At 41.0% G+C, this 16,990-nt stretch overlaps 1 protein-coding gene across 2 annotated transcripts in view; it reads right to left on the minus strand.

Annotated features, from left to right (window-relative positions):
- Positions 1 to 16,990, minus strand: part of VIPR1 (vasoactive intestinal peptide receptor 1) — an 849,588-nt gene that overhangs the window by 414,441 nt on the left and 418,157 nt on the right. For both annotated transcript variants that reach the window (XM_086941106.1, XM_086941107.1), the window contains exon 3: positions 10,109 to 10,216. In XM_086941106.1, coding sequence (XP_086797232.1) covers positions 10,109 to 10,216 — 108 coding nt within the window. The remainder of the gene's footprint in view (positions 1 to 10,108; positions 10,217 to 16,990) is intronic.

Below are 16,990 nucleotides of genomic sequence, written 5' to 3' on the forward strand. Positions count from 1 at the left end.
AAACCCCTAAGCCAACATCATAAATTAGCCTTTATCCAAAGATAACATAAACCCAGCTGGAGTAAGATACTCAAACATTCTCATTATCTCATAAAATACCACTGAAGGAAGCACTTTAACAGTGTGTTTCTGAAGTGCTTGATAATTGAAAAAACACAAACAAAAGAGTTGCCAAAAGTCATATCCACAGAGTGGGAAAATATATAGTTTGACCAGAAATGTCACAGTTGTCAATGAACCTTGTAAACAAAGATGCTATCAAAAAAAGAGAACTAACTAAAGAAATTGTGAAGGAATTCAACGATCAATAACGTTAAATACATTGCTACTAATAGTACTGTTACTACTACTACTAACAATAATAATAATAATAATAATAATACCAATAATAGTAATAATAAACAAAATACCAACAGCAACAAAATAACAAAGACAAAACAATAATGCAATATACAACTACTACTACTACTACAACTAATAATAATAATAATAAATAAGAGTTTATATTATGCTTCAGCACCAATATACGGCGTATAAGACGACCCGGCGTATAAGACGACCCCCCACTTTGCTTGATCAAATTTAGGTTTTGTGCTATACTCGCCGTATAAGACTACCCCAAGAATACCCCCACTTCCAGCACAGTCCAACGCTCTACTTGTACCTTGTACGCTTTTATAACCTGCACACTTATCACTTTTTTCTCTTGTAATGTACCGATTGCTACCTCATGTATTTTGTTATACCGGTAACCTGCACACTTATCACTTTTTTCTCTTGTAATGTACCGATTGCTACCTCATGTATTTTGGTTGCTCGCTATTGTCACTTTTGAACCATGTAACTTAGGCGGGAAATGTTTCTTCCACCTTGCTTGTATGCTGGGAATATTGCAAGCCTACCGTAATCTCTCCACCCGCTAGTCCTCCGAGTACGCTCAGCTTACCGCAGTGAAGCAGCTCCAGTGCCCGGCGGCGTCCTCCGACTCTGTGGATGCTATCGCGGATCCTCAGCGTTGTCCACCGATGCAATGCTCCGGCGGGAATCCTCCGGCATTATGGCTGCCAATTTCTGCGGGAGGCCTCGGGGTTACCCACCAGGCAGTAGGGGCGAAGTTGGAGCGAAATTGCGGCTTGAAAGCCAATTGTGCGCGGGAGCCCCCAGGATGCAATGCTCTTCAACTCTTCACCTCTGTGGCTGGCGGGCGGATTAGAGCCACCCTCCCCCACCTCCGGCTGGACTAGAGCCACCCTCCCCCACCTCCGGCTGGGCCGGAAGCGCGAGAACCTTCAGGAGTAGTCCGCGCTGTTGAAAAAAACCACGAAAACAAACAGTCTAATTTTGTATCCGGTGTATAAGACGACCCCCAACTTTTCAGAAAATTTTAAGGGGTTAAAAGGTCGTCTTATACGCCGGAAAATACGGTAATAGTGCTGCGATAACAGACACTACTATTACCCAACTCAATGGTACTGTCTCTAGTTACCTCACAAAGAAGAAGGGCAGAAAGAAGCTCAAATAAGTTCTTGTGAGCTTCAAGTCACATACATGTTTCTCAAAATATTGTGGTGAGCTACTGTGAGTGTCAGAATAAGCAGTATCAACCTATGTGGCTATGATGTCAGAATTGCATGCATTTGCACGACTCAAGATGATTAAAATATATTCCACATGCTATGCAAGTCTTCTTAAAGTGGACTCATTGTTTTTCAATTCCTCGTAGGATTTCAAATACACTTTTTTGACATAAACATGATACTTACCACCTCATTAATCAATACTTTGCTCTTGTTTTCTCACTACTTGGTTTTCCAAATAGCATAACAGGCATAATGAGTTAAGATGCACAGTACTAGCTGCAGTAGTTCCCCAAGAAACAGTGTCATATAAATAGAATGGCGGCATTTTTAAGCACAACCTGTCAAACGTTGAACCTGTTTTCTGAGTTTAGGTGAAAACCAGGTGGAAGAATTTGCCCCTCAATATTGCTGTGTCTCGAAAAGGCTGTGTTGATTGAGACTTTTTATTAGGACTTGCTTGACAGTGTTGCTGTCTACATGACCTAATTGTATCGGTTCTTTAAAATTTACACAGGGTGGGCTTTGGCTCAGCTCAGAGGAGTATTTGTCTTTCACCTCATGCTTTGTGGCTGGTTGGTGTATTGTTTCATCCTGAATGAGTGGCTGCATTGCAATGCATGAGGGAAGCAATTGCATCTTAAAAGTACACTGAATTATGACACATTAAATTCTTTATCTGATAGATGCTCTGTTTACAGCAAACAGTTAATGGTTTGTGCGTTTTCAATGCAGCAACATTTTATATTTTATTCATGACTCAAAGTGCAAGCCTTTGCTTTAGCTCTTGCATGTTTGAGGATTGGGGCTTTCCACCTCTCCAGAATGAAAATATCCACAGTTATTGGGGAATACAATTTGATACCTACCAATTTGTAGGGAAATAAGTAGAATATTGTTCTAGAAGCACACGTCACTACCCACCTCTCTAATTTCATTGAGCAGTCGGATTTTTTGGACCCTGCTCAAGCTGGTTTTCGTCCTGCCCACTCTACCGAAGCAGTTATTACAGCTGTTCTGACTCCCTGCATCATAATGCTGACCTGTGTATCCCCCAGGTCTTGGTCCTACTCGATCTGTCGGCCGCGTTTGACACGGTCGACCATGACATCATGCTCGACCGTGTCAGACTGGCCGGCATTTGTGGCTCTGCCCACGATTGGGTTAGGTCCTTTTTCAGTGCCCGCTCTCAGTCAGTGGGCCTCCCTCCCTTTTCCTCGTCTAAACTATCTACTACTTGTGGGGTTCCCCAGGGTTCCTCCTTGTCCCCGATTTTGTTTAATATTTATATGCTCCCTTTGCTGCACTTTTTAAAATCTTTTAAAGTCACAATTTTTAATCATGCAGATGATTTGCAACTCACCTTTTCTATCGATGACTCCCCAGAATCTGTTCATCAATTTCAATATACCATGCTTTTTATAGGTCATTGGATGGATAGTAACCATCTCAATCTGAATCCTGGAAAGACCGAATTGGTTCTTTTTGGCAAGAGCAAGCTTCTCTGGGGTCCACACTACTGGCCTACCAAACTTGGCCCACCCCCCCAATCCTTCTAAATCAGTGAAAATCCTGGGGGTAATCATGGATGATCAGCTCTCACTAAGGCCTCAAGTCAACGCTGTGGTGTCATCGTGTTTTTTCCAACTCCGGAAAATAAAGAAAATCAGCCGACTGCTCACTCCTTCTGCCCTTACCCAGGTTGCAATGGCCCTGGTGTTATCACGTTTGGATTATGCCAATGCCATCTACGTGGGTATCTCGGCCGCTCTTAGCAAGCGTCTGCAATTAGCCCAAAATCAAGCTGCTAGACTTATTTATCGCCTCCCTCATTGGCAATCTGCTAGACCGTTGCTAATGCAACTTCACTGGCTTCCTATTGTACAACGCACCCTCTTTAAGGTTGCCTGTATGACGTTCAAGGCCCTCTTTGCACGTAGTCCCAGGTTTATTCAGGTACTCCTACCTAAATACACCCCTGCCCGTAGTCTTCGGTCTGCCTCTCAAATCTTTCTGACTGTTCCTCGTTTTAAGTTCCAACGTAAGGGCGGACGCAGGTTTGCCACACTTGCTACTAAGTTGTGGAATACCCTCACTCTGGAGATCCGCTTCTCTACTACTCTTCTTCAGTTCAGGCGGCAACTCAAAACGTGGTTGTTTGCGCAGACCTTGGCGTAGTTCCCCTACTCCTTCTCGGGTGTAGTTTCCAGACTGTCGGGTAGCGCCAAGAAACCCTCGGGTGTACGTGCGCTGTACAAATTCTGGCTAAGACAATCTTTAGTAACATTCAATACATTCAGTACATTCAAAGACAGTGAATAAGCAGGGTTGTAATCATCAATTTAGTACTCAGTAAATGTGTTGTTTTCTAAATGGGCATGGAGGACTTAGTGCATGGGGCTAATATCCGGCTCATGGCAAACTAATTTTCTGGATCCATCATCTCCAACGTGGATTTAATTATTCACACAACATATGAGTCGTTAATAAAGATTGTTACATATTTTTAAGAACTATTTAGTGGTTTCTCTGACTTCATACAATATATCTAGTCAGGACTCTATTAGTTTATGTTAGATTTTTGTCTTCCAGAACAGGATAAGAAGTGGAATGTTTCATTGTTGGTAATTGTGGACTTTTTATTGATTTGGTGGTGGGAATAACCAGTATTTCTCACTAACTGTTGAGGTAGTCGGACAGTATCATCAATTTTGCTAGCATCAGCACAAAGTAAAGGCATCAAAAATATAAAAATCTATGTCAATTTCACTTCACCAGAGTAAAGATACAATGTTGAAGGTTGCAAATCTGAGATGCTTATTCTGGCTACAGTGATAATCAGATGATGCTGATCAAATATATGTGTCTTCAACTTGAACTAAACTTCTAGCGCTCAGGAGACATCTTTGATTGTCTTACACAGTGTTTTGTGCAGTGGATGAAACTATAAGGTGTTTTTATTATGAAAAGAATGAATGAAGATGATCAGCATGGTTTATTATTTTTCGGGCAAAGGTTGGCAAATTAGTGATCGCCTTGTATAGAAGGATTCAGATTATCTGATGCTCAGGACATTGCTTCAAGAACTGCGTGAAGCTTGCTGCTTTAACCAAAACTGGGCTTTGTTTAGTTGCAGTCTGTAGGGGATTTGCTTATGAGTTTTGAAACCCATTTTTAGGTCTGGCTTGACAGTGTAGGTGTCTGTAAGACTTATTACTACCAATTGTTTAAAATATACATTTAGTGGGCTTTGGGTCCTCCCAGAGGACTATATCTCTTCATCTCATGTTAATGGCTGTTTGGTGTATCATTCAACCTCCTATAGATTGTATGCCATGCAATACGAGGGACTCCTTTAGATCTTAACACTACACTGAATCATTCACACATTGAATTAATTATCTCACAGATGCTTCCTTTAATCAAAGATATATTGTTAGCACATCTGATTTGCTTAATATTGTAGTCAATACTTAGACTGCAAGCCAGGCCTATTGGCTTTACCAATAGTTGTTAAAGTGTTGTAGCACTCTCACTTTAATTTATATTACTTTAGCTGTTTCTCATTATTTTACCAAGTGCTTGCATGGAATGCTGGAATGCCAGATATTAATACCGGTGTTAGTATGTACAGTGACAGAATGGTAGCAGGAGATAAGGACCAAATACAAAAGTGAGTAAAATAGGCAAGACATGAAGATGTCAGGAGTGAATGGAGTAAGGAGGTTAGGTGGTGTGAGAGGCATAAGAGGGAGGAGAAACAGGGGAAGGGGATACAGAAAGGGTTTGAGGGAAAAAAGCAAAGGAGATAGAGTGGACATAAGGAGAGAGAGGTAGAATGGGGTGCTTAGAGACCCATAATCAGGACCACAGCTATCATTAGAGCAGCAGGTATAGTGTCACAGAGGTCCAAGGGTGGGACAGGACCACTGCACTCTAAATAACCCAAAAATATTTTAATACTAACCTGAGTTGCATGTCCTTGCTTACATTAGGGCCCATTACACACAGTCTACACCACAGCCAGTAACACTGAATTGATTCCATTTTGTAGCACACTTTATGATTCTCCAAATATGTTATGAAGACTAGAGTTGAATATATGTCTACTTGCATTGGTACAATAAATGTTTGCAATATGTATGGAATATGCTCTATATAGAAAGTGGGACATGCCAAAGATGATACATGTACAAACAGGAACTGGACTGAGAGATGCCAATTTCTTTACTGCCAGTATATAACGGATGGATGGTGAGGTAAGCAATGAAACTTGTTTGGGCAGAAATGTCTTGCAATAATTGACAGCTGTAGGGGTAAAATTGTGAGGGAAAAACTATCCATCTCCTCCGACCCTACTTGTAAATAAAGCGCAAAAGGAGATTTTGTTTTTTATAAGTTCACTCTCAGGTCATGTCATCTCTACCTTCTGTAGCTGAAAGTCATGCAAGGGTGGAGAGGCTATGTTTTGAGTAACAGTAAGCTGTTTTCATTCCATAACATTGCATTAATGAAAGTAAACACTGAAATTAGCATTATCAGGTTTGTTGCTTACACATTCACCAACAAACAAAATAATCAGTATAAGAGAAAATTAGCAACGATTTACCAGTTTGCAAAACATAAAAGTAGGAATATTAATGAGCGCCTTTTCCTTACGGTATTAATAGTACTTGCTGATATCATTTTAGTTAAATATTCACCAATCCAAAAAGTTTAGAAGTCCTTACGAGTCCAAAATATCAAAAAATATCTTGACTGGAAATTGTATGTCTTGATTGCCCGCACACAATATGACGCACAGATTTTCTCAATCAAATAGTTCTTATTTTTTGGCTTCCACCTATATAACAATGTTTGAAGAGCAGCACAAGAGGTACCTGGCACTCCTCTTATTTAGTTTTTCTGCCTCTTTTTATTGAAAACAAGGTTTGTGGGGCCCAAAAATGAAGAAAATTATATCATACTGTAATGCAATGCAACACAGCGGGACACCTTATTGTGCTGCGCGAAAGGAAGAGAGGGCAGAAATGCACTATATTTAACATTATATGGCACATTCCTATCCTCTTCTTGCTCTGGAGCACAATATACCCCTTGCACCAATGCATGCACCCGTGAGCCGTGGTGCAAAGGTGCCTGTGTTGTAGGCAGAATTATTTCTGTGCAGGAAGAGGTGCAATCCTGTACAAAACCAATCCTCGTGGATATTTTCCTCTTTCTAAGTGTGCTGAAGAATGCAGCACACTTAGAAAGAGGAAACAAGGAGAAATAGAGATATTTATCCTCTTTGAGCCTCCAATGGGAAGGTTTAGCATTTTGACACCTTCCCAGGTCTACCTGCCTTGGTAAATCTGTGAATGCGGCCAAATCCATGGGCGAATGTGTGGGAACACTCACACTCCACCCATGGAAAGCCTTCCATGTGCAGAGTAAGGCAATGTTGTGCCTTGCAATGCGTTGCATTACTCTGGATTTACAAAGCCACGCAGGACCATGCAAGGTGTCCTTGCAGGGCTTGGTGAATCTCATTCTAGGATTTGCATCGCCCTGCACTTCCTTGCGTGGTGTAAGGGTGCAAAGTAAATCCTTGATAAATTTGGCTCCAAGTCTGTGTAGATTTCTATGACAAACTGTAGATCCCCTTAACCACAATATATTTTTCAGACCCCATCTTATATAGGGCAGAGATGGGAACCACATGTCAATGCCTTGTTAATGTTAAAGTTTCTGTGAGTTTGTCTCTTTATGGTTGCATATTTTGTAATAAGATTCTTTATTTGCAGCAAAACGGAAACACTGCAAGACAGTCATCCAAGAACTCGCTCTGTAAGTATCATGGTTGAGCTACTTCAAAGCACCAAACAGCTGACTTCCTAAAAGTACATTTTAAAGCTCCAAGGAAATCAAACCTTGTCCTCTAGCTTTATATGCAGACTTAAGCTTTTTCAATCAAATCATGTCTAGGCTGAGGTATTTTGTTAGCTCTTGATCAAAGAAGGAACACAATCAAGACCCATGCCTTGTGCACAAAGCATGAACTGGCTACACTTGTGGCTAATTGAGCAATGACGTCCAGTCCTAGCAACCATCCAGGCACCCCCTCCCCCATCACTTTAATTGCAATCCAGATATCAAGGGCCCAAGTCACAAAGACATTAGCATGTGGAAATCCAATTGGCATATGCAAAGGATTGGATTTGAGAGCGTAACGTAGACACACAAGTTGACCTTGTATCAGTTACACTTAAGTAATATTACACAACTCTTTTGACACACCTCAGAATGCAGGCAGAAAACAATGTGAGGTTTGAAGACCCTTCTCTTCTGTTCCACTTTTGACCAGATATCAAATTCTACTTTGACATGTCTCCTTCGGCACATGTCCATTAAATTATACTGTCCCTTTTTAATGGTCTCAAGCAACTTTGATCCCATAAAATGGTAAACATATTACTTTCCATTGTAATAAACCTCAGGCATTAAAGTGAAAAGCAGACAGAAGTCTTTGTTCAAGCACTGTCTTATGTTACAGCCTGCCTACACACAATATATGTTCACCATGTCATAGAATCTTTCCCTGTGATATTTTTGCAAACCAGCTCCTTTCTGTCTATCCGCAAACGGTTGATGGACACATTACTGGTCTGAATATAATACCTTTTTCGGTATTGCAGGCACAAATAAATCCATATCCAAGTTGACTGGAAAGGGAACCCCCCAATGTTGGTGGGGATGTAGGGAAAGAGGTTTGTCGAGGAAATATATTTTCTCCTTGTGTCAAATTAAAATGAAAAACCTACACATGCTATTGCACTTGAGTGCTGCATTTACAAATATGCAAATGCACAAGTATTACATTTTTGCACATAAAACTAATTGTTGGTGGGAGTAACCTGGAATTCACAAAAATGTTACAGAATTATTCTTTGAAAACTGTTACCATGCGCCTTCTGATGACTGCTTCTGAAATCATCTTTGACGTTCAAAAAACTTCCGCAGTTATCTCAGATGCAGGCATACATCACCAACTAAAGAACATTTTAACTTTTTTGAAATCGAAATGTTTTATGGAAATCACAGGTCTATTTCATTTGGTATCACTTGCTGATACTTTCATACTTGGGCCAGATTACGATGTCGGGCAGATGACATAATCTCGGACTTGGGACCGACCTCCGGTCCGCGGTCTGGACTGGCTAATTACAATGTCACTGAACTCTATTCAGTCGCATACTCTCATTTCTCTATGGGAGCTCGTGATACGGCCGTAAACCAGCAGTAACACAAGGTCCCATTGAGAAATGGGAGGTATTGTTCATCCCTGCCCCCATGGCAGGCACCTCAAGGTGCCTGCCACAAGGTGCAAGGATCAACAAGGGAGCCCCATCGGCCCCCAACCGGATGCCACACGTACAAGGGGGCCCGGCTGGGGGCCCCCAAACAAGCTTTCCAACATGGTTTCCATATCGGACAGGCCGGAATGGCAACCATGTAAGAAACAATGCATTGTAATCCCAAGGACGGAAAGGCCCGCCCTTTATGATTACGAGCCGGCTCCAACTGGCCAATTGGAAGCCAGCCAGGATGACCGGCCAGTTTACTTTCCGGCGACCAGCATTGTATTGCGGCATTTGGAAAGTAAACCGAGGGGCCGATTACAATGCGGTCAGGAACATTTCCAGGCCGCACGATAATCGAACCCTTAATCTTAGTTATCTAGTCTGGAATTGAATTTTCCACATGTAATTCAAAGGTAAAAGAAGAAAGAAAGAAAGTTGCCATGACTCAATTGTTGGACTTTAGCATTGCCTTCCACACCACACATCATTTCATGACTTTCTTAATGAAGATTATAATGAGTAATTGTTTTTCGACCTAGTCTTTTGAAAGTTTCAGCCCAGTTTGCTGAACTCAGAGCTTCAGACATTGGGGTAAACACATTTCTTAGCCTTGTGCCTCTGTCCTTAATTTGTACAGATGGTTGTGGGTGGTGGGCACCATCAGTCCTTTCTGGGAACCTTGACTTTTTTTCATCACCAATCGTTTAGATGGAACAAGAGAAAAAAGGCAGAGAATGCAAAACTAAAGAAGAAACAGATAGGAAAACAACAAGAAAGGGAGAAAGCAAGGAAGAAAAAGAACCTGCAAGAGTGAGATAAATAGATAGGAATTGTTGGGTGTTGGAAGAAAGAGCCCCAGTGGAATCACAATGTGACAGCTTTGTGAATTAAGTCATCACTGCGAGCCTCTGAAAAGTGGACCCTCTGCCTGCCATTATGCCACATCAAAATGCAAACTGTGGCGCAGACAGAAGAAGTTGATCCAATTGTGTGCTTTACAAAATGTAGCTGTTTGTTGATTAATTGAATCATCGTTGCCTGGAAACAGTCTTACAGATCAATATTACGGAATTCTTTATCGAGTGCCCTGCTGCTTTGATGAGGGTGTTTAGATTTTTCAAGAACAATGATATCTCAAAGGGATACAGCAAAATCTGATTAAAGTGCAATTTTAAAGCAGTGCCTTACCTGTCATATCAGAGAAGTAAGTGAAGATCAACGGACAGGGCAGGACCATTATGTCACCAACGTTTGCACGCGGCCAGCAAGTAATGTTATCCCACAGACTCCCGCAGCCTGCAAAGCAAATGAGGAAGGACATCAAAGGCATGAACAAATCATGGTTCATCTGAAAATTATAGGGAAAGTGTTCTCACAGTTGCTGTGAAAGACTGTAGCAAATTAAATGCAGTGAGACGCCTGTGACTCCTCATCGGAGGGCCATGCAATGAGGCATTTGCGCAATTCGTGTAATTTGCTTTTACATAATTAAGCGAAATTCTCTAAAATCGCATTAAGTTACGCAAAATTTGAAATCTGATTTGCACTATATTTTAGCGCAAAATGCTTCTGTGCATCTATTTTTGGCAGCCATATATGTTCTGATCATTCATATTGTTCACATGCCTGCTATAATCCAATTTTGGCATAACTCTAAGTAAGCATGCAAAGATGAACAAGGGAGTGTAAGTTCAGAAGTAGAACAGCAAAAAATAACGATTTTCTATCTCCAACTTCCAGGAGGTGAGGAAATAACTGCGCACAGGTCACAAATATGTGGGTTTTTTTCAAATTTGAAAGGAAATATCTGGTTAAAAAAAATCCAAATTTGCAGCTACAAACTAGTTCATGTCCGAAAATTATTATCATCACTGCACAAGTAGCTATGAATCCAGTATCACTATTATTACTTATCAAGGGCAACTTTTTTTAACTCCTTAATACTGATATAAATCTCGAACTAATTTTGTACTAATAATTCTACATACCAAATGTAACTTCAAAATAGTTGCACTCATTTAATTGCAATTCCTGAAATAGCTTTTCTTGTTTTAAATTATTCTTGTTCTGCAGAAATATGTACCAATCTCATTTTCTATGTTAAGTTTGTCACACACTTTATCTTTAGAATCATTAATCTTATCATTGGCGCAATGTCCAATAATTATGAAATTTCTCAAAAGTTGAATTGCACAGAGTTTGACCTTATTGAAAGTATCCTCACACCTCAATTGAAAAACCTTTCAAAATAGCTGAGGGTTTTACTTTTCAATCTACAAGTTCATTGTTCATAGGTCTCACTTAGTGTATACACCCTAGAAAATATTCTTCATCAATGTGAAAGAATACTCTCGCTAGTGTTATGTTATTTGCATGAATTGTGAAAACTCAACAGAATATATTGCTACAAAACCTCACCAACAATGTCACGACACAGTGAAAAAACATTTTCAAACAAACTTTGTCAAGAGAAACGATGAAGTTGCATTCCTGTACAAGTCCCTGACAATTGTTTAAGTCCCCCTAGCTCTATCTCTGATATTCCATTGGCAACCAAGCTTCCATGACAGCTACTTAGGCACACATTTTTCAATAAGACCCTCCAGACATCGCACTGGCATCTCAAAATGTCAGATGTTTTCCTTCTTATTAGTATTGCTTTACATGTTTTACTTCTCGAAAACCCACATTACGAGTAGCCTCTTAATTCTGAAACAAGTGGAAAAACTGAGGGTCTCTTTACTTTCACATGGAAATTACTGGATGACTTGGACCAGAAATATTGGTAATTCCTCATTTTCTAATGGACACTTAAGGTCTAACTCAGAAAGGACCAGATTTGGCCCACCCCTGGAGTTACCAGTACATATAGTGTCTGTAACTAACGGGTGTGGAAATACTAGCCAAGTTATATGTGCCCTGCTGCTCAGCCAGTGTGATTGTGAGGTATTAGAATGCTGAAGATAGTGCTCCTAGTGGGCCTTCCTTCTGCCTGTGGTGTTGTGCTCGTGGTGCATTCTCTGGTTGCCATAGTATCAGATGATGCACCACATCCACACTCCAGAATGTAAGGGAAACATCTGTTGGTGTACGGTACCTGACTGGAAAGGACGGACCTGCTTGCTTCCTAATAAACTCCTAATTTGATACGATTACCAGATTCCTCCTTCTTTACATTTTGACGACAGAAGATAGGATTCACTTTCTGTTAGCAAGCAGGAAGATCAAGAACCTACGCAAAGATTTTTTTTTTTAAATATCATCTTTTACTCCTTTCCAATGATCAGAGACTAGTAGCTATTTCTAAAAAAGACTGGGAAGTGTGCTGTAATAATGATGAGTCAGAAAAGGGGGGGGGGGGGGGGGAATTGGCTTGGTAGTTTGGTCTGCCCTGTTCCCATGATGCACTGGGCCAGGGACAGACTAATTTGCATGTAGCCAGGTTCTGAGCTGAGATGGTGCAGTGAGCTAAAAAACGGTGATGGATCAAGCCCTGATCTTTGGACTGGGTAGGAGTGTTCTGCTTAATTCAGATACTCTGTCCATCACCACCCCCTTTTCTGAATCGTAATAATGATGAGATCTTAAACTCTGTCCCTAACTTTGTCATTAGTGGATGGCCACATAAATCAAATTTGAAGGAGGAGCTGAGACCATTTTGGGAAATCAGGGATGAGCTTTGTATAGATGATGCCGACCACCTATGTAGAGGCGAGAGAGTTATTGTTCCTTGTTCTTTGAGAGGTAAAATTCTATCCATCAATCATGAAGGTCACCTGGGTATCATGAAATTGAAATCAAGAGTAAAATTATCGTATTGGTGGCCTGGATTGGATAAGGAGGTTGAGAGATTTATCTAAGAGTGTGATACTTGTGCTAATGCTGATAAGTCCTTGCGTGTGTTTAAACCTACTCTTGGATTTAGACATATTCCTATTTATCCGTGGGAGGATTTAAGTATGGATTGGTTGGGTCCAGTTGAAAATTGTGAAGGCAGTATTAAACATATCCTAGTTGTGATTGACAATTACTCCAGATGTCCTGAGGTTGAGATAACTGAGAAGTTTGATGCTAAAGTTGTTGTTGCTTTTCTTCGCAAGTTGTTTCTGCAAGAAGGTGTTCCGAGGAACATTTTAACTGATAATGGTCCACAATTTAGATCTGAGTTTTTTTTTGAAGTTCTTGGATAGGAACGGTATTACCCCTAAAAAGACACCTGTCTACCATCCTGCTGGCAACGGCATTGTTGAGAGATTCAACAGGGTAATCATGGAGAGCATCCAAGCCTCTATTCGTGCTGATAAGGATTGGGAAAAGGAGTTACTAGAAACCATTTGGGCCTATAGAATCACTCCCACTAGTACCAATTACAGCCCTTTCAGGATCCTTAGAGGTAGGGAGCCATTTACTAAGGATGATGTTGCTTGGAATTCAAAGAAAATTTGTGGGAAATGGTCTCCTGCTTTAGTCCGTTCTAGACTAAGGAAGATTTAAGATTCACACATTAGTGATTTTGGAAGGAAAAATGTCACTAAAGAGGCTGAGCTCAAAGTTGGGGATTGGGTCAGAATTAAACTTGACACCAAGGTTAAGAAAGGTCAAAGTAAATTTTCTAATCCTTTGCAAGTTATGGAGTTATACTCGAAGTCTGCTAAGTTGAGTGACAACCAAGTTTGGCATCATAATAGGTTGGCAAAATGTAAAGGGAACTTCTCTTGTCCCAAGGCCGATCCTGACCCCTCTTTTGAATGGATGTGGGATGAAGTTATGCAGGGTGGTATTGCGGGGAAGGAAGTTGTTAGAGCTTCTACTAATGATATATCGGAGTCTTCTCCGCAGTTGTCTGGTTCGTCTCCTTCTCAGTTGCCGTCTTCTAATTTGCCAACACTGATGCATTCTTCATCTGCTAGCAACCAGAATACCACACGCACTGGTAGGCAAATTAAGGTCCCTGCTCGTTTTAGGAGCTATGTGATGTAACTTACTTTTGTCTTTGTAGTGTTTGCTCTTCCTTCAGTTTTAATTATGGAAGAAGGGGGGGGTGTGGGTTATGTTGGTTATTCTTACTTTGTTTGCCTCATTGCAATGTTATTTTGCATGGTTATTCTGCAATGTTATTTTGCATTGTTATTTTGCAATTTGTTTGCCTTATTGCAATGTTAATTTGCATAGTATTTTATTATGAAGTTTTAATGCTCTTGTGTTTTTCTATCAATGTAAAGAGGGAAGATGTGGTGTTGTGCTCGTGGTGCATTCTCTGTTTGCCATAGTATCAGATGAAGCACCACATCCACACTCCAGAATGTAAGGGAAACTTCTGTTGGTGTACGGTACCAGACTGGAAAGGACGGACCTGCTTGCTTCCTAATAAACTCCTAATTTGATACGATTACCAGATTCCTCCTTCTTTACACTGCCTTACTACCATCTTTACATGTGACCTGAGACTGCTATCTTGACAATGAACCTTATCCTGTTTCACCTATACTACTGTATACCATGCATCTGCATTCACCACAGTGGTGAAAGCGTAAAGAACAAAGCGTAAAAAAGTCTTCTGCAGGAACATGAGAGGAGATTAAAATCGAAGATTTCCTGAAACTATACAAACGACCTAATACTAAAACTGAACTTCTTCAAGTGCAACTGTCGGAATTGAAATTCCCTAAAAGCCCCCACGGTGTCTCTAACAGCTGACAGCCTGAGGTTTGGAGTGTTGAACCTTATTTTCATCTATTTTATCAGCAAGCAGTTAGTCTTTACTTCTTTTTTAAGTTGAGCCTATCAGACAGCGAACACTATCTGATAGCAAAAGGCATTTTGTGGGCTTACCAAGAACATGCAGGGGCTTGCAGCCTGCCCATTTGTTACCACTGGGCTTTTTTCTGTAACTCTTATTTGCTTGCTTTCTATTGGATGACTGTCCTTGTTTCAGACTGTACAGCTTGTGTTTGTCCCTCCCCTGGAGCATAGACTCCTTCCCATATCTTTTATTGGCTGGCTTCTATGCATACTTTTTTTAAGCACTTCACTCGTGTACTTTTCCTTGTGTTGGTTCTACCCTGCCTGCCATGTTGCTTCACAACCCTCCCATTGGGTTACTTCATCTCCTACCCAGCCAGATCATCCGTTAACATTTTCAATGTTAAAAATAGCAATTTTACGCTCCGCGTTTTTTTTTTCGGGATGCTATACATGCAACACCTATTGACTTTGCTAATGCTTGTTAACACGTTGGGCCTGATTTATAATGTGATGGCGGATACTCTATTCATCAGTGTGACAGTAGACATGTCCTCCATCATTCAGATCGACTACCATCTGTCAAATTTATAGGAGAACGCTGGTCCCTGGGATTTTAGTCACAGGATGTGCAGGGTGGGGGTTCATTCTTTTTTTCCCTGTCCCTCATCACCAGGTTTTCCTGGCAGTGATGGACAGGAAGAAAAAATACATTATACAGTTCACCCTGAATAGGTTTAGTAGCCTAATGTCCTTCCTCTGACGGAAACTATTCTGTTGAGCCGTTGAAGGAATTGTTTCTTGGTGGAGCCAAAAGATTTCATTGATGTAAAACTTAAGGTTCGTCCATCTCCAAATGAGGCTGGGGTACTCAATTGTGTTTACAATGGAGTATCCTGTCCGCCAAACTCTAAACCTGGCTCTGAGTTTTTTCCCTCCTTGGGAAGTTAAGAATTACAAACTTCATTCTTGAGGCACAAGCTTCTGTCTTTCAAGTCTTCTGTGGGTCTATGCAAACGAACGATGACGAGGAAACGTATACTGTGCTGACAAGTGACTCTCCCCAAATCAGTCTGGCGCCATCTCTCTCTCACTCATTGAGGACAGAAAGCACAGCTTCTCAAATGTAGCGAGGTGGTAGCTGCAGTGGGTGGCTAAGGAGGCAGCACTATGCCCAGTATATTTTTGTATTGAGGGGATAGGAGAATGAGAGGACAGCATTGTTGAGGGTGGACAGCATGTGGGGCAGGATGTCTGTTATTTTTATTTTGAATTGGGCCTGGAAGGCAGAGATCTCATGAGGGGGATGGGAAAGGAAGGCAGGATGCTGGTATTTCCTTTTTATATTGGATCCCCCTTGACGCCTCAAGCCCTTCACTGCTGACCTGCACAGGTTACGATATTTTATGGGACCATGCACATCACAAGATTTACATGGGTACTTTTGAGTAGTGTGGAGTTTTCCACTTTAGGATTCCAAGGGTGACCACCATGTCCCAGGTCATTATAGACACTGTCTTCAATTCTGACCTTTCGCCTGCTAATCACTGATTTCAGGTGTGTTAGCCTGATTAGTTCAATCAAAGCAAAACAATATTACAACATCCAGAAATGCAGAAGGCTATCACCCAAAACATCCACAGTTGGAATCAGTGTCCATAATGATGTGGAGGGAGGTGGTCATCCTACTTCCAAGTGGCATCAGATTCAACTCGAACATTATTGTCTATTTGATGTTGCTTTGAAGCCTTTGGTGAAAAGGGCCTCCAATATGGACAGGTGCCCATCTATAATCCTACATATGCTATATTCAAGTTATCTATGTTGCATTCTATGTTATGTAATGGCAAGGGCGTTCGACCTCGGACCTGGGGACCTGGGTTCGAGTCTCGGTAACGACGCTAAACAAAAACATCCTGTGATTCTGGGCAAATCACTTTTAAAAAAAAATGAATGTGTGTCCTCATGTAACGTAACTGGTGCTATGTAAAGCGCTCTGATACCTGATTCAGTTCAGGTCTAGTTCGTGCTATATAAAACTCTAAAAAAAAAAAATCCTTGTGGATATAATCTTGGGTCTGAAAAATGTATTTTTAAAATGTGATAGAGTATGACTAATAATTTACAGGCAACATCAATTTGTGTTACTTTCTTTCACTTTTATCTAGTATTGTACAGCGTGACTTGTAGTGCACTGTATTTGTCAGTTTTGAACTGATATATTGCATTCTCAATCAATCAATCAGTGACTTGTAGAGCATGACTACTCACCCGTGAGGGTCTCATGGCACTTGGTGGGGGGAGGGGCTGGGTCTGCGGTTCAGTCAA

Source organism: Lissotriton vulgaris, chromosome 10, assembly GCF_964263255.1.
Source record: "Lissotriton vulgaris chromosome 10, aLisVul1.2, whole genome shotgun sequence".
NCBI lineage: Eukaryota > Metazoa > Chordata > Amphibia > Caudata > Salamandridae > Lissotriton > Lissotriton vulgaris.